Below are 23,651 nucleotides of genomic sequence, written 5' to 3' on the forward strand. Positions count from 1 at the left end.
TCGTATGTATAAACAAGTAAGCATGATGAAACACCACTCGTTGCCTGGAAAGGAAATCAAGCGTCAGTGCATACATCATACAAAGTGCAAAAACATTGTGTCGATCTCGTATTCTTCGAGTAAAATATAGTCGACTTCATAAGAATGACTAAAAATGAAGGTATGAAAATGAATGGAGAACTTCATTCCCTCGATCTTTCTTCATGTATGACATTGATTTTCATCATTTCGAATATTTACATTCACAATTTTACCAATTGCAAATGAGAAAAAAAGAAGAAAATGTTCTTCGTCAATGATGGAGCTCTGTCGGTTGCTATTCTCCGGCTTTGGCTCTTATTCAGTGTACGAACGCGAAGTCATCTTCACAAGTATATCCCAAAACCAATATCATTGTTCTATTTTTAAAATTTCATCAGAGAGATGTAACTTTTGGATACTCTTCGTCTGGGGTCTTAGCTATAAGTGTACATTTAAGGGGAAAAAAGAAGAAAGAAAAAAAAATAGGGAGACACAACCCCAATGAATATCAATGGAGTGTACAGCATTTATCATATGGAAAGCCAGCTATACAAATGAATGAAAATTCATGCAGAAGTGAAACAAAAAGTCCCCTTCTTTCTGATATGGGTTCGTTAAGGAAATGTGAGATAGTTTTTATAATGTTTGAATGCCACTAGATGTAATGAGCTGATGGACAGGACTAGAAGCTAAATTATGAATGGAAACAATAATAAACTTTAAAATGACTGCAATCATGATTACTTCCTTATCCTAATCCTTATTTCTAAATATTTATTGAGGAATAGAAGTAGTGCCCTTACGAATATTATTTATGTATTATTTTGTTTAAACCTTCATTTCCGACAGACAGGAAAACGCAAAGCATAACATATGAATTCAAAGATCAAAGAACAAATTCTAAAAATGCGTAGATCTACAGACAAAAATAATAAATGCACATGAGTTCCATTGAAGACATTCTTGGAGCTTTCAATGAACACAACAACAAGAACAACAGCAAACATTACTAATGCACGTTGGGACTTCATATTACATTGCCGATGATTTGTCTTGACCCAGCGTAGACAAGGGAAGAAAGCAGAACAGGAACTAACACAGAACGAAACAAAATGATCTTTTCCAAAATCAGATTTTAAAGAGAAATTATATAGAAATACTACTACATAAAACTACATAGAGGCTAAATTACCAAATACACAACAGAATATATTCAGTTGACTTTAAACACTATCTGATATAAAGCTCGGAACAGAATGAGCAGCATCACCGAAAAGTACAAGAATCTATATACGATGACCAACCATACACCCCATAAATAAGTTTGAAGGGCAGCCATTGAGTAACAACCAGGTTCTTGCATTCAAATGTAATGGGTGCATGCCTTACCATCTTTAAGCAAAATGTAAAGAAAATTCAGTGCAGTACGATGGTGTTGCTTTTAGACCTGTAGGTCCATGTTTAGACATAAGCGAACCCTTTTACCCAAAAAAAAAAAAAAAAAAAAAAAAAAAAAAATTATTTGAACGCTGATGGCGCTGTCGAATGAACCTTTTACAGGAGATTAAATTCTCATAAGATGCATCTCTCTCCCACACAGCGAATAAAATTTAGCGAGAAAAGTCACCAAGAAATATTAAAATGCCTCCCAGATGCTAATGAGACTGCGTAGCATTGTCACCCATGAATTGGCTTCGTTGACTTTGTGATCACGATGTATATAGTCATTGATGTGAAATCGTTTGGCCGCTGGATCGACAGCTATAATTTTGTTATCATGTGAATAGGCCCAGTGTTTGTCGATCCCCATCATTGTCATCTCCTCTCATTAGCATCATAAAGCTTTCTTACACAGGCCCGTAACTAGGGGGGGGGGGGGGGGGGGGTTCAGGGGGTCCGCGGATCCCTCCCCCCGTTTGCTCCTAATTGGTACTGCTCGATAGGCTCTCTGTGTGTAAGATAACGGAACTGAAGATTAGCTTGAAATTAAAAAGGTCCACCACGCTTCATTCTAATTCTGACCCCCTCAAAAAAAAAATCTAGTTACGGACCTGTTACATAAAGCAAAAACGAATTTGTCAGCGCAAATAAGGATAGTATAATTTTGGTTGAGATGGGGCTTCAAATTTTTATTTTTATTTTTTCGTTTTTGGTGAGATAATGAGAAACTACTGTGAAATATGAAATTACATACAATTCTGAAAGGAAATCAAAGTTTATTTGCTGAGATATGAAGAAAACAAAGGGTCCTAATAAAAGGTGGGTCCCGCCTTGGGACCACTTTATTTTTAGATTATCTCAGCCACTTCAAAAACGATCAAGTTCATAACATAAAGTTCAATTCCTCTACAAAGTGTACGCTCTTTCATATTTCATAAGTGATTTTTCATCATCTTACTAAAAAAAAAAAGTTAAAGGGATCGTATAGTTTTGGTTGAGACCTAATTTCAGGTTCTATCATTTTTGGTGAGATAATGAGAAACCTCTTAAGAAATATGAAAGAGCATGTAATTCCATAAGGAATTCAACGTTTATTTGATGAAAAATTGGTTTTGAAATGGCTGAGATATCCAAAACAGAGCGATTCTAATAACGTGTGGGACCCACATTTTATTACGATCACTTTGTTTTACTTTATTTTTGGATGTTTCAGTCATTCCAAACTCGATTTTCATCAAATAAACTTTGAATTCCTCTTAAAGGTCCTGTTTACCTTTGGGAGCAGTGATTTAAAAAATGTTCAAGATATCACATTTGATGCATATGCGTAGGTCTGTTGTTACACAAAACATCCTACCATATAAAATTTATGCAATAAAGCCTAAAATATAGGGAGATATCAGCATTTTTCTCGATAAACCATAACTGTAGACGGTTTAGTCTGGAAGCATTCTTATTATAACTATTGTTCCCAATATGTATATTTATCAATACTTGGCATCGATTTTATTGATTCAAATTTTTACAGTGGTTGTTTTTATCCCTAACTCACATTTTACAGCTATTTTAAAGCACTAATGCTTGGTTTTTGTTTCATCTGCAAATGGTAAATTATGCCTTTAAAATGGTATGCTCTGTACTATTTCATAAGTGTTTTCTTGGTATCTTGCAAAAACTTAAAAGCCCAATTCTCATCTCCACCAATACTGTACTATCCCTTTAAAACCTGAAGTCCCATATCAATCAAAACTGTGCCATCCCAAAATTCGCATCATCAAGTCAGAATAATGATCTCAATTCAACCTCAAGATTCCCTATTGACTAGAGGGATAGAGGTACTAGTTGTAACTTCTTGAGCTTATAAACAAAAGAGGGAGTAATCTCTTTAGACATATTTTCTAATTTTCGTTAAAGTTTGCATGCAGCCCCCTCCTACCTCCACGCAATTTTTTCATACTTTAACAATGAAAAGAAGGTGCATCTGGCGAAGAAAAAAAATTACCATCTGGAGAAAATACACATCCATTGAATAAGGTGATCCCTAACTTTTTCATCGTCAGTCAACCCCACCAATAAGAGTTTAGCTTGGTCTGATTTTGGAATAGACTGTTGCTGCTTCTATGTATTCATTCTTTTTTTTAAGTTGCAAAGTTTAGCGGGTGTGGTTCCGCCAGAATGTCACCTAGGTGTCATGTGACTTCACTTGCCCGATTCGAGCCCACAGAACGTGTTCGAGCCACCTCTGTTTGGCATGTTGGGGGTCCGTTTATTTGAGCATGCGCAGTTTAGGAATGTCCATGCTGCTGCAGTACAGTACCTGTAACTGCTCGTCAAATCCAGTACAGTTTGATGCAACGGTCTCCGGTAGCTCCTAACCCGGCAGTGTACCCACGGCCACACGAGTGTGGTGTTGGTAGGCAATCCCACGGCCCCGTGCATGCGCCGCATTCCCGGCAAGATTCGAGCGATGGTTTCACCGTAATACACTGCAAGCACATTACACTACAGTTATATTCTGCGAGTTGGTATCTTCAAAGCATCATTTTGTAATATATGTAGAGTGAATTTCTGCTTGTTGACACTGCGTGTGGGAATGTGTGGTGCCAGTTGGGAGCAACATGTTCAGGTGCATGTAGCGTCGCCGTCCGCGTCGGGACTGTGAGTCGTTGTGTATGTGAGGTAAGTTCTACAGAGCGTATCAAAAAAAGGTAATCCAACTTTGGAGGGCTGCCATTTCTTAACTGTCACTTATGAAGAGCACAATGTTGGTTGTAAGGAAAGGGGAACTTTTTCTCTTTCCATTGATACCTAATTATGTTGATAATTGTCATGCATGACTGAGCACATGGACTTTAAAGACAACAATAACAAATTGCACTTTTTCCAAGTTTGCGTATTAAATTTTACTTTTATTGTGTAGGAACAATGCATGTCTCACTGCATGTATGAGATTTGTCATGAAAGTTGCCAAATAGGCCAGCCTGTACGAATGCAGGTTTGTGTTTAGGTTTTCTCCTAACATTTTACAGTCCATAACCTTTAACAAGGCCTTTTGTCCAAAAGCTTGGTCACTCCAACCAGAGGCCAACTGGGACAGTTTGTTACGGTACTGTCCCAGTTACCTGAGTAGCAAACAACAATGCATTGTCTTGAATATATATGAAGAGAGTAAAATCAGGGAGGTGGAATGGATAATGGTTTCACCTCGGCGGGAAGGACCAAATATCTATATCGACAACGTGGTCATGTTGAAGGTCATGAACCATAGAACGTTAGAAAAAATCCTAAAACTGCATCTGGCTTCACAGATCCCTTCGAGGAGAGCAATAATGTCCAAAAAATAAATGACTCCTCCAGACATACTTGGTACGGAACTTTCTTTCTACAGTATGACTAGTGTACTAGTTATAGTGGTATGGTACATGTACAATGTACGTGGGGACTACTGTATCTTCACACCTGTTTGTCAAAATGATCTCCAAACATGCACAGACACCCTAAATATTAAAGTTACACAGCCGTGTTGCATGGCCTGGGGACGCCGTGCTTCGTATGGCATCTGGTCAGTCTACCTAAATATCCAATAGCCTAGAATATTTGCATCTGAGTGAGATTCAAGTCCAGTAGAGGTGGAAATTTCACTGTTTTGACACAGTTTATACATTATAGATACACTTCTCGGAATATGTCAATCCCAGCAAGGCCCCTATACTCGCTCTGCGATAACTGTGTTGCACAGTCCATTATGAGCAGACGGCACAGCACAGTGTACAAAACACATTCTCAGCAGCACGGCAGTGAGGGCCACAATTGATCTGACCATAGCTATCTCATAGCGATCAAGGCAGGTTCATCTATGGTATCTTTAAAAAGATAATACTTTTTCCCGCCAGTCAGCTATATGTACGAGTCGCGGCGTGTGGTAGCGATCCAATTGATTGAGGACTGGGGTTGTTCGTGCTGTGTGCGTGTGCGTGTGTTTGCGTGTGTTTGTATGTGTGTGTGTTCACATATAAATGCATATTTTTTTGTTATGTGAAATGACAGTAATCAAATAAAGATTACTGAAAAATTAAAAAAGTATGTGTGACGAAACATTCAAAGTGTCATGAAACTTTCATGAATTGGAGCCAACTGTCTTTTTTGTGCACAGTTTGCCACTGGCATTCAATGTACATTGTATAGTGCAGACAAGAACATACGCATGAATTAAAGTTCTGAATCTTACCATTCGCAATAGTTTCATTCTAACAAACAAAAATTAAAAAAAATTATGGTTTTACAGTACCAGGCTGCTTCTTTAACCCTTGACCTAGAATGTGATCCATTAAGTATTGCTTCCACTTCTTTTCTGCTTCCACTTCTTTTCTGCTTTTACAGGATTCTAGCATTGATCAGTATTAACCCATTGAATACGAGCCCCGAGTATACTCGGGTTGGTGTCTATGGAAAATGTGTGTTAAGTAGCAAAATCAAATCTTCCTTATCATACTGTGCAGTGTATGGTAGAATCATAAGATAATAAACATTGACTTGTTTACATCATTCTTTTTTCTTCTTTTTTTCAAATATTGTGGCAGAGTGTATGATTAGTTTTTGTACCTCTATATTTTATTATGGTGACCTCTGGATTGGTTTCTATTGTAATTAAGATCTGGATCACCACAAGATAATGTCTTTCAGAAAGCTTATAATGTATTTCAGTTAAGAAGAGGTGTTTTTTTTTTGTGTAATGCAGAGTCAAGATCAAATGTGACCCGCTACAGCAAAAGGATCTGAAAGTCGTGAGAGGTCAATTTTCTGAAAATGGCATGACAGTCTGCAGTATGCCCTTACTTTTCTGCTTTTATAATAGTCCCTTATATAACACAAACTCATTAAAGTACTTGGGTGCAGAGATATTGATGATTTTAGGAGACCATGTTGAGTGGTCTAGGAATCAACGTTTTGAGAAAACTGCCTTCGGAGTTTTCTTTCAAACACAATCGTGATAAAGGGGAGGTTTAGAGACAGTTTTCACCTCTTGACAATAGAAGGTCCACTCATAGCAACCTCTGCGATGTTTATCCAAGCTTAGCACCAGCGGTCTATGCATGACCAATCAGTAACCAGAATGCCACTCACTGACCAATAAGATCACTCCCTTGTTGCTAGGGACAGAGTCTATCCACGGCACTAAATACAAATCTCAGGAGGTTTTCCTGTTCTGTAGAAAGTCGGATTGAAAAATGATGTCCTAAAAAAATGCTACTTACTTTATTCATTGATCATTTACATATGTAGCTAATGATTGACGAAACATTAGAGTATACGTACAGCATTATGCCAACAACAGAAATTTGATAGTTTTGACCGATTTTCATGATCTGACTTCAAACTATATTTTCTCATCTCAGCCATCATCGACTTTAGGATCCTTTTGTTGTGGCAGGTTAAAAATGTTCATCTCACTTGGCATTTTGGCAAACATGAAATAGAAAGAACAAATTTGTCTGTAGTATGCACGTTTCTGCGTTTCTACATTCTTCTGTAGAATTACAGTGTACACATGTGTATTTTCTTCATTTCTCCTTTGGAGTTGTATCAGTAGTAGGGAAACTTCTAAGACCCCGTATGGCTTATTATTTTTGGTGATTCTCCAATGTTCCATTCTTATTGTTTAGTTGTTAATTTAATGACACAGGCAATCATAATGTTTACACAAGATGTTATCAGACATAACTTGGTTTACATTACCAGTACTCTCATTTGGTGCAGGAAATCAAAGAAGATTTAATAAAACAGGAAGACTTGTAAGCCAGTGAAGTAATCCAACCCTCACATAGATGCTAAAAACAGTCGGGTCGGGGCGCCATGCAGCTTGGCTCACTGGGGCAAAATTAGCCTCAAAATGCTGTATGATGTCTTCAAGAAGACACATCAAATACAGCGTCCATATCCATTACTGGCCTGCAACGATCGTACGCCATTCATCAAAACAATCCTTGGGCAATATTATGATGTATGCTTGTGGTGAAAGATGATTTAAAGGGAAGATAAACCGTGAGAGCAATGTGGATTGAGTGAAAGCAGCAACATTAGTAGAACGCATCAGTGAAAGTTTGAAGAAAATCGGACAATCGATGCAAAAGTTATGGATTTTTAAAGTTTTGGTGTTGGAACCGCTGGATGAGGAGACTAATAGAAGTTATGACGTATGAGTGGACAACAATACAAAGAAAATATAAAGAAAATTCTACAAAAATCAATTTTTCATGAAAATTACAAATTCCATCAACTTGATACTGACATTATGTTAAGGGTAACAATTATTCCCCATGCTTACTGAAAGCGGTTAGTCAAGTGCTCTTTCATAATGCTAGAAAAATGAATTTTTGTTGAATTTCCTTTATATTTTCTTTGTATTGTTGTCCTCTCATACGTCATAACCTCTAGTAGTCTCCTCATCCAGTGGTTCCAACACCAAAACTTTAAAAATTCTTAACTTTTGCATCGATTGTCCGATTTACCTCAAACTTTCACTGATGTGTTCTACTAATGATGCTGCTTTCACTCAATCCACATTGCTCTTAGGGTTTACTTTCCCTTTAACCCTTTCAAAGAATAATGGTTTGGGTATTAAACAAGAGAAAACAGAAATTTGAAAGGAATGGTGCGAAAGTACATTAGCACAAAAAAAAATGAATGAATTCACAAATAATTGATTTATTAGCATTTACACAGTAGATTAATTTTATGGGGATCCTTAATTGTTTTAGCAATGCAGCAAAGATGTGTCATGTCACATATGAAGATCTAATTTCCATTTAGATTTCATGAATTCATGACTCATACTCATAGTATATCTGTTGTGGAGATGTATGTTTTTAGCCTCAGGTTAACATAAAAAAAAAAATCATGATTCAAAGTGGATGGAGATGCTCTTCAGTATAACCCAGCTGTAAACACTGCTTCCAAAAACACTGATAACAAGAAGAGATACCTTTAATATACTTATTCATATTCTGACATTCTCATCTACATTGTATGTCACTGTGAATTATGTCAATGTACTTAGGCAATTTGTCAATTAGTTGCAATGGATATAAATGTTTAGTTCTTTCTTTTTCTTTCAGTACAGTACTCTTAGTCTTTACCCTTAGGCCCTTCATCATTTCTTTGTCTTTCTTATTTGATTTTGATTCTGATTTCAGTTCAACTTCAATTGGGCCAGTTTGCAGACAGACAAATTTCTTCACAGGATTGTGAAAGTCATCAGTGATAGCCTCTTTTTAACAGAATCACTCAAAATACCAGAAAATACTCCTCTATCTTGTTGAGAAGATTTTATCTGTTTTCATTTTGTAGAGGGAAGTGATAAGCGGTACATCTGCAGTGTTGTGGTACAGTGTAGTACTCTAGCAATCTTTATGCTTTTATAAATGTCGTTCTATCTCTCATTATTTCTCAGTTATCTTGTCATAATTACCCACTTTTCCTCCCCTTGTGTAATTCCTTGTTTTCTTCCATTTCCTTCCATTCTACTTCTCTTTCATTTCTCTTTCTATCTCTTGGTCTATTTTCATCCTGTGATTAGACTTTTTTTTCTGTGTCCTCTTGAAGACAGATCCTATACCTTTGTTTTGAGCCAATTTCACCCTAGTGAGCCACGCCAAGCTGTGCTACAACTTGACTGTTTAGCATGAGTCCTCATGCACAAATCCAAGTTCTGCACAGAGCTGTATCAGTGGTTACTATCATGTGGGCTATTAAAGAGAATACAACCTGCATGTATGTTGGCTACGCTAAGGAAAGATTCTTTTCAAGTACAACTGTCAGTCAGTTATCATTGCAGATTGTTACACATATGTAGGGCTTCAATGATTGGATTTGAGGGATACCACAAAATCTTTTTATGCCTCAGCCATGAAGTGGTGCCGAAGGCATTGTTTTCGGGTTGTCCGTCCGTCCGTACGTCTGTCCGTTTTCGTTTACGCGATAACTTGAGTAATATTGACTCGAATTTTACTAAACTTGGTCCAAGTATAAAGTATGATAGGGCAATTACTTGAATAGATTTTGGGTGAAATCGGCCAAAGTTCAAAGGTCAAGGTCAAATCATGAAATTGTATCCGTTTAAGCGATAACTCAAGACTGGATCAAGCAAATTTCACCAAACTTTGTTGGAGGATGATGTGTGATGGAACAATTACTTACGTAGTTTTTTAGTGAAATCGGACAGAGGTCAAAGGTCAAAGATCAAGGTCAAACCCTAAAATTTATTTGTTTACATGATAACTCAAAACTGGATGAAGCAGCTTTCACCAAACTTGGTCCAAGGATGATGTTTGATAGGGCAATTAGTTAAGTAGATTTTAGTGACATTGGCAAGAGGTCAAAGGTCAAAAGGTCAAGGTCAAGGTCAAATGCTAAAAATGTTGCTATTTCCCCCATATCTATGCAATGCCCGAAGGTATTTTCTTGAAACTTAGTGTAGACGTGTACTACTGCGTAAAGATTCTCCAGAGAGAGTTTCATATCAAAGGTCAAAGGTCAAAAGGTCAAAGGTTAGGTGAAAATGTTGCAATATCACTTTTCTTGCAAATGGTTATGTACAAAAATTGTACATGTATCTTCATGGAACTTGGTACATACGCATTATGTACTGACAGGCAAGGATTCTATTTAGGGCTCATGGGTCAATAGTCACGGGGTCAAAGGTCAAGGTCAACTCAAAATTTTACTATTTCCCTCATATACTAGTATATGCAATGCTTGCATTATTAATTTTGAAACTTAAAGGGGCATAGTCCCGGTAGTGTAGAGGGCGCTGTTGATGATACTGCCGATCACCGTTAGCATTGATACGAAGATTACCGAAGTTGAGCTGTCATTAAGAGTAAAGTGCGTAGGTGTTGGTAAGTAACGTTGCCTTCGTTGTCTTCTCTGCGCATCGCGCAGTCTGTAGTAATGCCAAGGAGGTACTAGGCAAGCCTAGTACCTCCTTGGTAATGCCAGGGTGCGTGTATATTTGCTTGTTATTATGACATCACAAAAGAAGTTTGCTAAAGCTGTCATCCCCCTCAGCCGAATCATAAGCCGAACTGTGATCGGACCACTGACTACAGTGGATCGGACTTCTTTGGACTCGGGGAAGTGGGCCAAAGCGTAAGCGCTAAAGAGGAGTCGATAGCGTAGGTCTCTATAGGAAACTTGCACCGTGCGCCCGCATACGCATTTGACTAAAACACCGGGACCATGCACCTTTATATACATGCATTACCTAATGGAGATTCTCTGGGAAATGTCCAGCCAGAAGGTCAAAGGTTAAGGGTCAAAGGCCAGGTTTCAATGCCCCCCCCCCAAAAAAAAAAAAAATATATATATATATATATATATAACCCATATATATTTTTTGTACTGTAATTACACTCTTTCTTCACACCTTGGAAGTTACTCAATGCATAAACTTATAAAACGGGTCGGTCAGAAGTCAAGTAAAAATTCTCAATTCCCCAAATATGTGTACCTGCACTCTTAGACAATTAAATAGCAAACCCAGTTCAAGGAAAGTGAACATTCAAGATATTTCTGACAAACCTGTCATTTCAGTATTTTACCAGTTCTGTGAAACTGTCATCACACATTGTGAAGACATTGTACTATACACCTATTGGGAGAATCATGCATTATGGCGGAGGCATCAGTCGCCATAGCGACATTTCTAGTTTTTTTCAAATTTCAGCTAGCTAACCCCAAAACTATTAAAGTAAAGATTTGTACAGGTTATTAATTATCATTGTCACTTAACCTGAAAAAGTCCAAACAAGCCTCTGTCATTTGGTCTGTTTACTATTCATGTTGGCTTGAACATGGTGTGGGATTACACTCTGATTGCCCAGAGTCATTGACCTCCCAAGCCCAGTCAAGTTTAATATTTTGAATTATAATTTCATATCTGCAGTTGCTACATTGTACTATTAAAGGCACTGTTCACCATGGGAGCTGTCATTCAAAAAGTGTTTGAGATATTATATTTGATACATAAAATGCACAAAAATGTGTGTGTAGGTCAGTTGTATCACAAAACATCCTACATACCATGTAAAAATTTTGTAATTATGCCTTAAGTATAAGGAGATATCACCATTTTTCTTAATGAACCATAACTGTAGATAATGTTTTGTAATAATCATTTGTAACTTTTGTTCACATTTTGTATATTTAGCAGTATCTATCATCAATTGTACTGATTTAAATTTTTATGTCCAGTTGTTCGTCTATAAGTAACGCATATTCTAGAACTATTTTGAAAGACTAAAGCTGTTTTTTAATCTGTAAATGGTATATGCCTTTAAATCTGTCTATCTCGATATACAATCTACGTATGTTCCTACAGTACCTACTGTGTACAATCTTTCTACAGTGTCTAGTGTGTGTTGTGTGTGTGAGTGTCTGTGTACTGACTGTATCTCAGCCTGCTTCAGTCAGCTGGAGACACAGATTATACCAGTCTCTCTTTCTGCCTCAGACAAAAGGTCATACCAAGGAATAGTGTTCTCAGCGTGGACCCCCAACGGTGCAAGCTCTTACAGCAAAAGAAAATACCCAATTCCCTGACCCAAGACCTTAGATAAATGCCCCATTTCTTTGGCGCAGAAATTTCCCAAGGTGCACCCACCAGGGGTTCTATGCAAATTACATTTTCTCCTGCTAGCCAAGCCTACGCCTCTCCACAGTCTCGTCAACCTTTACTGATACTGTAGGTTCCTGTATCAGGCAATATTGCACACATGGAAAATTTGTATGACTTGCCACACAGACTTGGACGTTGTTATTTGTATGGGATCGAGCTTTCATTTGTTCTTTCATTCCTTCAAGTTCTGTTGATAAAATGAATACAATGATGATATTCTATAGAATGAATATATTGATGATATTCTACAGTCGCTGTACATAAGCTCCTGTTTTCACAAACCAAAATAATTGAGACTACAGTTTCACTGCCCTTGTTATTTCAGTGTGATTGTTGGCTGTTGGACAATAATTGATTTTGTGGAAAAAAAAAAAAAAAAACGAAACAAACAAGAAAGCCCGACGCTGTAACAGTTTAATAGGCTATGAGAGTAGATGATGTTAGAAAAGAATAAATGTGGCATGTGTTGGGGGGGGGGAAAGGCTTAGACTGGAGGGAAGACAAATAAAATGGAAAAGGAATGTCATGTCTTTGTATAGTAGACTGATTTCACATCACTGGGAAGACTCCTATAAAGAGTCAAGTTAGCTTCAGCACCCTGAAGGAGAATTTGGCAATGTTGAGTTCATCACAACCACTATGACATGCCTATTGTTTGTATTATAGAAAGCAATGTGACAAATTAGTCTCCATTTAATGATAATTGGATTGCAAAAGCAAACATTTGTATTTAAAAGTTTGTAAAAATACAGTGTACATTGAAAGTATGACAAACAAAATCATTACAGACAGTACAAAATAATCAATGATGTGAATTTTTGTCTCCTCATTCCCAAAGTGGGATTGCTACAATACCATTTTTCATTTCAAGTTTTCATGATTTCAATTTTGATATAATAGTCTTTGTTAAAGGCATTGATTTGATTTCATATTTTTACTCAAAAGCAAGGCCTGTTGTAAAAAAAAAGAAGAAACAAAATGTGACAGTTTTGTCTATAGATGTTACATACACACACACACTAAGTCCAGAAATATTACACAATGTTAGATTGACTTTTAAACCTGTTGTTATCTTTGTAATCAATATTAAGCCATTCAATTTAAAAACAAAGTTTCAATGAGCATCATTATTTGACCTACATAATTATGTTGGTATACAATTGTATGTACATGTCTGTCCAGCATTACATTCATTACCCCCATGTTTTCATTTCAGCAAAAAATCTAATGTGGATTGCTTCTTTTAAGCAACTTTTGGGCAAAGTTATCTCTTATCAAAGTGTTTTAGAAGATGAGAGATATTGCATTGGGAGTTACATGTATGTACATTAGAAACAGAAAATAAAGTGACATCCCGAAAATGTAGTCGACCCATTTGTTGAAATGCCCACTTAGGAGGAAAAATCTGGCAGGGTTATTGGAAGATGGCACAAGAGCGACCAGTCAGAGGTGCTACCTTATAGCAGCAAACAAAATTGTATCATGGGAATGATAAAGTATGCAACAAGCAGACATAAATTTGTATGCCTTGAATAGATGATGTAGTGTTTTCTCCTTTTAGTTAGCTCTGTCTGAGAAATCTTCTTGGAAGAAGATTGAAAGGAACACGTGTTATTTTTTCTTTTCAATGGTGTATCGTGTATTTGTAATGTCCAAAGAAGCCTTAACAAGTAATGAATTTCAGTAGTAGATCTGCTGTTTAAAGGCATTATTTTTCATTTGCAGATGAAACAAAAACCCAACTTTAGTGCTTCAAGTAGTTCTAAAATGTAACTTTTTAATATAGAGATAGAAACAACCAATGTACAAATTTTAATCAGCATAATCTATGTAATGTATTGTTAATTGTACAAAATGTGAACAATAGTTATAGTAAAATTGTTTCTAGACTAAACCATCTACTATTATGGGTTATTGAGAAAAATAGTGATATATCCCTGTATTTTAGACTTTATTGTAAACTTTTTATATGGTAGGATGTTTTGTGATACAACTGACCTACACGTGTTGTACACATATGCATGAAATGTGATAACTCGAACATTTTTAAAATCACTGCTCCCAATGGTAAACATTACCTTTAATTGCAGTAGATTTGGAGGATGCTTGGTAGTGTCGTATGCTCAAGGATGTTCACCATTTTGTCTTTGTAGGATAGCGCCCTCATGACTAATGGACACAGTGGAATCCCCCATTCTGCACAAATCCCTTTCATCCATCTACTCCAAGTACACGCCCAAAGGACCAATCCGAGTCAAGCCTCCTCCAGCACACACCGGTAGGAAAAGAGAGGATGGTATAACACTGACAGAGGCTCATCACACTCACACACAGTCAAAACTGGAGAGCAGCATTTACAGTGGTCACCATGGCAACAATAATAACAATGAAGAGATAACAGTAAAGGGGACTGCATCATCTGTTTCACCAGTACTTGCCAAGTCAGGTAGGCATGGAAACAGCATCAACCAACTCTATCCTCTTTCCTTCTTTAGATCAAGTTTGTCAGTCTGTAGCAGTGAAGGTAGAAGGAACTGATTTGTGAAAACTTATCTCTCCTGTTTGGTTATTGTCAGGTGAGTGAATGTTACTGATAAAATATTTATTTTTAGAAGTCATATTGTATAGAGAATGATGTTTTGACTCAAACTTACCAAAGCTGCTAGTATGTCAGCCAGCTTCATATCCCATCTTATCTCACAAGGTCCTCAGCTTCATATCCCATCTTATCTCACAAGGTCCTCAGCTTCATATCCCATCATATTTCACAAGGTCCTCAGCTTCATATCCCATCTTATTTCACAAGGTCCTCAGCTTCACATCCCATCTTATTTCACAAGGTCCTTGTGAGTTTAATGAATGGGAATCCCTAAAATTACCAAACAACTTGACAAATTCAGTTTCACCCACCTAAGTTTCGTTCACAACTTTGAAAAGGGTAGTATGTTTCATGATTGCATACACTTTAGTAAGTTATATTTCTATATGTTTGTGTCATACCGGGATATTCCTTTGGTGTGTCTAACATGGTAGAACTTTTCTATACAGTGTACGTGCGACCTGATCAAAGCGACAGCTATCGCAACTATGCTGTGCTTAAATGCATGTGCCTGCAAGCCACATGGACATTGCAGTGACAGTGAAATCATTTGACTGTAATGGCGTAAATTTGAGACATCGGTGCAACATTTTTTGTTCAAGTTCAGCAAGGACTTACGTGACAATAATTTCAATTTGTGGAGGTTTTATTGCAAGTCAGTTCAGAGCTCCCAGGTGTTCCCACTCCACTGTACTGTACTTCACTTCGTGTTCTAGCTTGTCGGTCGCAGTTAACAATCGCGGTGAATATGGGAATCTGTGGAGTGTACATAATTGTGGATCTTCTGGACAGTTGAAATTTAGATTGTAATCTAGTCAGTTTAGCCCAGTAACAATTAATACTAAATGCAATTTAACACACCAAATCTCCTTGTATATGAACGAATACTCACAAAAGTAGGGCAAGTCCAAGATAATGCGCGCGTTACGTATGGGACATTCAGAGACTTTTATGACCTGAAAAATAGTGTTAATGGCTTTTGATCATATTAAACTTTATCATGGTGATTGATATCTAGGAGAAGTATAATCATGCAAAAAATGGAGAAAAATGACCTTCACAATTATATTTTAGAAGAGAAAATATGTGCCGTTACGTATGGGACCAGAAAAATTTTGTTTTTTTGAACATTTTTTTCAACCTCAAAACTCTCTGAAAGTATTTCATTCTACAACTTGTAACTCACTGTGATGAAAGTCACAACACTCAAGATTATCACAGGTAAGTTTCGTGTCATTAGGCAAAAAGCTCTAATTACAGGTTCTAATTAAAGACAGACATGACGTGTTACGTATGGGACAGTTACGTATGGGACAGTTTGTCCCCCATTCATTTAGTGTGTGAAGAACCATGTTTATGGGTATTTTGCATAATTATTGAAGTAAAATCTGTTGAAACTACTCAAATACTGATCCAGATTGTCAAGGAAACAATATTCCCCAAATATTCACCATCCTAATCATATTCAATCATATTTTTATATTTTTATGACCAACCCGAGTATGCATGCCCTTTGTCCCCCATTCGTTTAGTGTGTGGAGAGACATGTTTATGGGTATTTTGCAAAATAATTTTGCAAAATACCCATAAACAAATTTTTGCATAATTATTGAAATGGAATCAGTTGAAATTACTCAAATACTGATCCAGATTGACAAGGGAACAATATTCCCCAAATATTTACCATCATAATCATATTTAATCATATTCTATATTTTTATGACCAACCCGAGTATGTATGCCCTATTTTTATCAGGATAGTTACTACTGAAAAATTGAATAGTTTAAATTGTTAACTTCCATTGATGAAGGGCAGTTTGCCATTTCGTTTCAATAAAAAACAACTTGACACAAGAAATATTAATTTTTATAAATATAAAGCAATACCTGCTGTGTGGAACCCCAGTGATCGAGTAGATATATGATGTCTGTCTAGCAGTCAGGTCATTGATTCGAGTCACACCTCGGTATGTATGCCCATGAATTTTGTCGTGGCTATTATTGAAAACTGAATAAGGACAATTTGTGTATCACTTGCAATAAAAAAAATTCATTTTACTTTATATTTTTTTAAATATATATCACAACCATTTCAAATTGGATCTCCATCACTAAACTTTGAATTCCTCTAGTCCTAGGATTGTATGCTCTTTAGTAATTCATATAATTGGTTTCCAATCATCTCATTAAATGTTGAAAACTGACTCCCCATTTCTACAAAAAACTATACCATCCCTTTAATGCTGATTTTTCATTGTGTATTTTGCCATTTTCCCCTCCCCCTTTCTGAAAATTGTGCAGACAAGTACATGTATTGTTTAAAGTGTCTATAACTCAAAAAGTAGCCACAATGTTGGGATGCTTTCTTCAGGATGATTGACCATTTGTGTACTGAGAGACCTTCCCAGCTAGCTACATGCATTCACATGCATTATGTATGAGGATGTCCCATACGTAACGCATTTGTCCCATACATAACATTATTTCAATGCCTAATAAAAAGTATTTCTTTTACTGTTTTTTCTTTTTTCTATGGTATTTAATTTCTCTAAACGATAAATTAGAACTTTCCAAAAGGGCATTGATATAACCTTAGCAATTTTAGAAAAAACCTAAAAAAATGACCTCAATTTGTTACGTATGGGACATCTCATGATAGGACACGAGCTAATTTGCATAATCATTTGCATAATCCCTAAATTTTCATACCAAGTTAAACTATTTGATGAACTTCTTGTGTCCACATATTAATCAAATACAATTTGCTTTCCTTTGAATTAATATGAATTTTTATAAATGTCCCATACGTAACGCTGTGTTCCACATTTATGCAAATGAAGCCCTTGAAATTTGCATAAATTTACGCAATATAATTTTTTCCTCCATGGAACTCAAAACTTCAACTCATAAGCTTCAAAATGATACCAAACATGTCAATATTGAGCAAAGATGAAATTTTGCCTTCTGAGGGGACCTTATCTTGGACTTGCCCAGTAAGCACCAGATTGCATCTTTTCATGGTAAAAACTGAAAAAGCTCCCGCTATCATTTGGGTGACAAAAAAAAAAAGAACCCTACCCCCACTTTTAGGATATTTCCCCCCCCCCCCCCCCCCCCGAACCCATGTGCAGTTAGATAATCTAAGACATTCAAAACAGGATTAAAATAGATTTTTAAACCAGAGATACTCTGAGTGAATACATTTGTGAATGTACTTTCAAGGTTGTACTTGGCAGTTCCAGGGGAGGCCCCATTAGGGCCAGGAACAAATTTAGCTGCCCCCCCCCCCCCCCCCAATGTTCTTTGGTAAGAATCTGGAAAAATGCATTGTAGAAGATGAACTTTCAATACTGGGATAGGCATGAGACCCCCTGCTCCTGTGTTATCTACTGGCCACATTTCTAGATGGATTTTATTTAAATTACAATGTATTACTTTCTTAATAGAGATTCATTATAATCAAATCTGAACCTGTTTATTTTTGGGTGATGCTGCCACTAATGTTCCACCTTTTACAGGGTTAAAGACAGCTGCCATGTTACATTTGTTGTATGCTCTCTTCATGCACATTTCAAGATCAATTTTCTTTAAAACTTGCATGGAGGTAAATCATGGTGAAATTTAGAACCCAATTGTTTCTGGTAAAGCTGCTCCTAGTGCTCTGCCTTTTAGGCCTATAGGGTCAAAGGTCATATTTCGGTGGGTGTCTTGTTTGCACCGTACAGGTGGTGTTTCATGACAGATATTGTTGAAATTTTGCACTCAAATGTGTGATGGTCAAATTTAGACTCTTCTTGTCTTTAGTGATGTCATCAGCATTCCACTTTTCATAGGGTCAAAGGTCGTTAAGGTTAAGGTTAAGTTTGCTGACTTGTATACACTCTACTGGCTGCATGCTTTTTGACTGATATGTACACCCAGGTCCATTTAGTAATATACTCATATACCCCCAACTGTTTACCCATCAATAGTTTAATAACCCAGTATACACTTTCATTACATGACAATAGATATACTAGCTTTTCTCTGCTTTGGTATAGGCAAAACATCATCATTACAAAAGCTATGGTGTGTACAGAAACAATCATATTTGAAACCTATCCATAGGTCTGCACATAATTGTTGACTATTTGCATGGCTTATTATCATCACTTATCCATTTTTTTAAACGCATATCTACTCCCTCCCTACTTTTTTCCTGTCACCGTTGTGCTTTGCAGAGATTTCTGCGATATTTTCTCTGGAAAGGAAATTACATACCCCATTATACTAAATAGTAGCACTTGGGGTTCAAAAGCCGTCTATATTAGCAGCCTCGAGCAGCCTTTCAGCTCATCATAAACAGATAGAATTTAGAACGAGATATGAAACTCGTCACGCTGACGAGTTAGGTGATACGCTTGGGGTCATCAGGTGTCGGTCATCTGTGATCGACAAAGAAAAGAATGTGATATAGGCACCTTGAAGTTATATTGAGCGTGCATGCAAAACCGTTTCTCTAACCACTCGGCCACGGGACATCCCCGGAAATGGTAAGGCAAAAAAGAAATGTATAGATATTACAGGGGGAAAAAGTCAATGCCCACTCAACAATCGTGGCCGCGTGAACATGTATTGCATTGCTAGACGGAAAAGCGGCCTTGTAACGACTGAGGTCGCTATGCCATTTCTGGCAACTTGGGAAAAATACGTCCCGCAGACATAAAACCTATAATCGGCTGGTTTTGATACCTTGCCTTTAATCACAATTTTCAGTGTAATGACGTCATCAAATTACAAAACAATGACATCGTCTTGAAAGACAATTGTTCAAAGTACAACACCTCAGTCGTCGTCATTACATACTATGATCGGTTTGACAAAGTCAACCTGCAAAATTTGCTGCAGTCGAAGCAATGTGGTCTCCAACACACAAAAAAAGAGGGATATGGCGTGTGTGTGTGTCTGTGTGTGTGTATAGGTGCGTTTATATACGAACGTGATTTCTACATGGACGAATATGTAATACAAAATTGAAGAAAAAAAACAGTAAAGTAGCTAAGTATTTTGTTTCGTGATCTTGTGGGGTTCGAACCCGCAACCTCACGTCTCTGAGACGTCGCCTTTAACTACTCGGCCACACGTCTCGACGGGAAAATATGAGGAACGTTATGGACTTGAAAGACAGTTGTTCAATGTATAACACATTCATCGTACGTTGTCAGTTTGCTATTGACATGACAATCTATCACACGAATATGAGGCAGGCATTAGTACCTGTATGAAATTATTATAGGCATGGTTATCAAATTGCCCTAAAATTTCCTTATAGTTGCCTTATTTTTACACACAGTTATGCTATCCCTTTAAACTCGTCACAGTTTAATTAGAATCATTAACATCATACATTAGTACCATATTCAATTCCATAGCTGATAACGTTTGCTAATCAATTAAGATTAATTGTCTAGAATGTGTCATATGGCCAACCTGTATACACACGTATATATACACACACAATGCTAAATGTATGTATCAAACATCTGTAACACAACTTTGAACTAACTGTAGGAAGTATCGCTGCACTTATCATCCATACTTTTTATCACTATCTGAAACTCCACAAAAACCACTAATTGACAAATAATCATCAATACAGAAGACTGAATACCTTTTTTACAATGTATAGCTTGTTACATGTATAAATCAGCACAAAGTAACCACGACTACATTGTGTTACTGAATTGATATGAACAAATTTCATTTTATTACAATATACTATATCAGTTTGAAAGCCCAGCCTGCAAAGTTTTGCAGCAGTCGAAGTAATGCAGTCTCCAACGCAAAACAAAGGTATACTGTGTGAGTGTGTGCGTATAGGTGTGTTTACATGCAAACGTGATTTCTACATGGACGAAGGTGTGGTACTCCATTGAAGAAAAAAAGAAAAAATAAAAATTATATTCTTTCGTGCTCTTGTGAGGATCGAACCCGTACGTGTGCAACCTCACGTTTCTAAGACGACGCCTCTAACCACTCGGCCATACGTCTCGACGAGAAAATTAGAGGAACGTAAACTTATGTACGTGAAAGATGAATCAGGAATCGTTTGGTCCGCATTCCATTCTCATTTTCAGTTTTAAATTGCAAAATTGTCAACCTCATGAGGAGATTTCAAAGAATAAAATGCATGATTACTGCAGCTTATTGTCACATCTACAACATACTTAAGTTTCAAAGGAAATGAAGCAAAATCAGCTGAGATAAAGGTGCTTAAACGTTGTCAAGTCAATGCATGGTTTCTAAAAAAATCACCTCCCATAGACATAACACGTAAACTTGTACGATTTTGCATCTTTACCTTTAAACACAATTTAAAGCATGATGACGTCATCAAATTTCAAAACTATGACATGGACTTGAAAGGCAAATGTTCAAAGTACAACATATCTGAATTTGGGATAATATTGAGCTTAAACAACAGAGATACGAGCAAATGAATGTCAGAAACAGTACCTCAAAAAAATTAATTCCACTTTTTTGATTTCAGATGACGATATGATGACGTCATAATGTAATTATGGAAATAATGATACTTGAAACGTCATGTCCAATTTATATGCTTTTGTAATATGCAATAAAAACATAGGGTCACCTGACGTTTTAAAGAGCTATGGCGAAATAAACAAAGACATGTTTTTTCACTATATTTGCACATAGACGCGCACGCGAAATTTGAACTTTGACGCAAGTGCATTGCTTTGTTATTTGTAGGAATCGATTAGAAATCAATGGATATTGTTGCTCAAAGTATCAGGAATCCAAATCTGTCAAAAAAAGTGTATTTTCATGTTGCTGACGCGCTGTGCGCGCGAAAATGCGCGGACGGACGCGCACGCGCAAAATTGTTTGAAACGCATAAAATTGTCTGAAACTTCGAGATTTCCCATTGGAAAGTTGTTTTGAGCCTTTTAAAATTTTGACGCGCGCTTACGCGCACTTAATGATGTCCTAGGTAATTAGCATCAAAAGAAGTAAGATAGAACGTGACCTGAACTTTATGTCCACAAAAAATGATACAGAAATGACCTTTAGTTATGAAGTTATGATCGATCATGTAACATGGTCCAAAAATCACAAAATGGCGCCTAGACGACGTCATAGATATGTTACTGTCATGAAAACCTTATTGTGGCTAGATATTGTCATGAGACATGTTCCCTGAAAATGTCATGTTATTCCGTAATGTCATTCTTGAGATATTGATGACACAAAATTGTCCAGAAAGAAAGAAGAATAAAAAGAAATAAAGAGAGATTTTGACAATCACAATAGGTGATACGCTGATAGCGTATCACCTAAAAAGAGATCCAATCAGGTCAGGGGGGGGGGGGGGGTGGTTTCAGAGCCTCCAAGCATAGCAGCCTCAAAGAGTCTTGGCTGCTGTGTAAATGCTACCTGGGGTTCAAAAAACTGCTTTTTTTGCAGACACAGAAGTTATTACTGAAGGTCATTGCCAGCTATTAAGAACAAACCAGTCATCATGACCAAACACAGCTGATAAATGCTGCACAACTTGAACACTGTTGTGCTCAATGATGTTTGCGGTTATGTAAGAAATTCAAAAGCTTGTGCCGTATTATCAGAGGGGAACTCGGTTACCATGAGAATGGAACTAGTCTGGCCTTCTTGGGTGGAACCAGCCCAAGCAGTATGAAACAGACAAGAAATCGCTTTTTTGAGCAGGTTTTTAGAACCTCCTTCAGGAGGATTTGAAATCCACCCACAGTATAAATGGGGTAAAAGAGGGTATGCTGTCTGCATGTAGTCAAGAGATGAATTTGTGGCTGTAACAAGGCCTACCCATGTGAAATTGAGAACACCTGTCTTGTCTTCTAAATAGTAGCTTGACCCCTGACCTTTGTATGCTGACCTTGAACTTGACTGTTAGGAGGAACCACTGTCTAGTAGGAGTTGTGGTACAGACACTGCTATCTTCAGGGCCAGTGGCACAGTGTCTGGTAATATGAAACTTCTATTCTAGGATAGGAAAGGAGAAAGGAATCTAAACTAATCTATTATCAAGAATTCAGTGTGGATTACCCTCTAGGCATTGCAGACAGGAGAATTAGAGCAAAGGATGGAGCCTGCAGAAGAAGAGGTAAGTTGAACTGAACCAGAAAAAGCCTCAGAAGGAGAAAGCAATCTGTTGTGTCAAAAATTGAGAAGTCTAGCAAACTGAGAAGTGGGAGTAAACTATGGGTGGGCTAGGTAGAGGCGTGGCCAGGATTAGCTGCAGAGATGGGAAGGGGTGACATGGGATAAAGGTCAAAAACACAGTGGTACATGATCAGTTAAAGTTAGACACAAGTACACCACACCTTGAATTTGTAATTAGATCATGCTTTTTTTGTGGCTACTTTAGATATTCACCCAAAAAAAAAAAAAAAATAGATTTGTTTGCACATGGCATAATGGGTAGCCAGTCGGAGAAAGGGGAGAATGTCCGGAGCTGGGGTATAGGTGTTCAAGTGGATTGAAATGGAAAGCTCATAACTCCTGTGTGAGTTAAGACATGAAGCATTCTCAGAACACTGTTCAGATAAAGCAGGACATGCAATTCACTTTAAATGAACATTTCAAATATAAGCTACTTCATCTACATTTATAGGCACAGATTTGCATTGTTCATTTATGTTGCCCTAGCATTTCGGATTATAAGTAGGATTTTTTTTTTTCAAATTTCAGTACATTGAGGTCTATCAAAGTAAACTATCCATATCATGGTGGCATCATACAATAGAGAGACATGGAGCTCAAGCTGCCTCACACTGTAGTAGAAATCAAGTCTTAGTGCATCTCAGCGGTTAGCCATCATACCCACATCATTGATAGAAATTTGATGTCTTGCACTATTTTTGATATCAGATTAATACT

At 37.1% G+C, this 23,651-nt stretch overlaps 1 protein-coding gene across 1 annotated transcript in view; it reads left to right on the top strand.

The window, feature by feature from the left end:
- Positions 1-3,883: 3,883 nt before the first annotated feature.
- The window catches only part of LOC139710589 (uncharacterized), a 45,963-nt gene continuing 26,195 nt past the window's right edge, over positions 3,884-23,651 (top strand). Inside the window, exons 1-2 of the mRNA XM_071622514.1 lie at positions 3,884-4,140; positions 14,290-14,582. Of these exons, the coding sequence (XP_071478615.1) occupies positions 14,309-14,582 (274 nt within the window). The 5' untranslated portion in view covers positions 3,884-4,140; positions 14,290-14,308. The remainder of the gene's footprint in view (positions 4,141-14,289; positions 14,583-23,651) is intronic.

This window comes from Diadema antillarum, unplaced genomic scaffold (genome assembly GCF_040938485.1).
Source record: "Diadema antillarum isolate AM-2024a unplaced genomic scaffold, OU_Dant_1.0 seq00001547_RagTag, whole genome shotgun sequence".
Classification (NCBI taxonomy): domain Eukaryota; kingdom Metazoa; phylum Echinodermata; class Echinoidea; order Diadematoida; family Diadematidae; genus Diadema; species Diadema antillarum.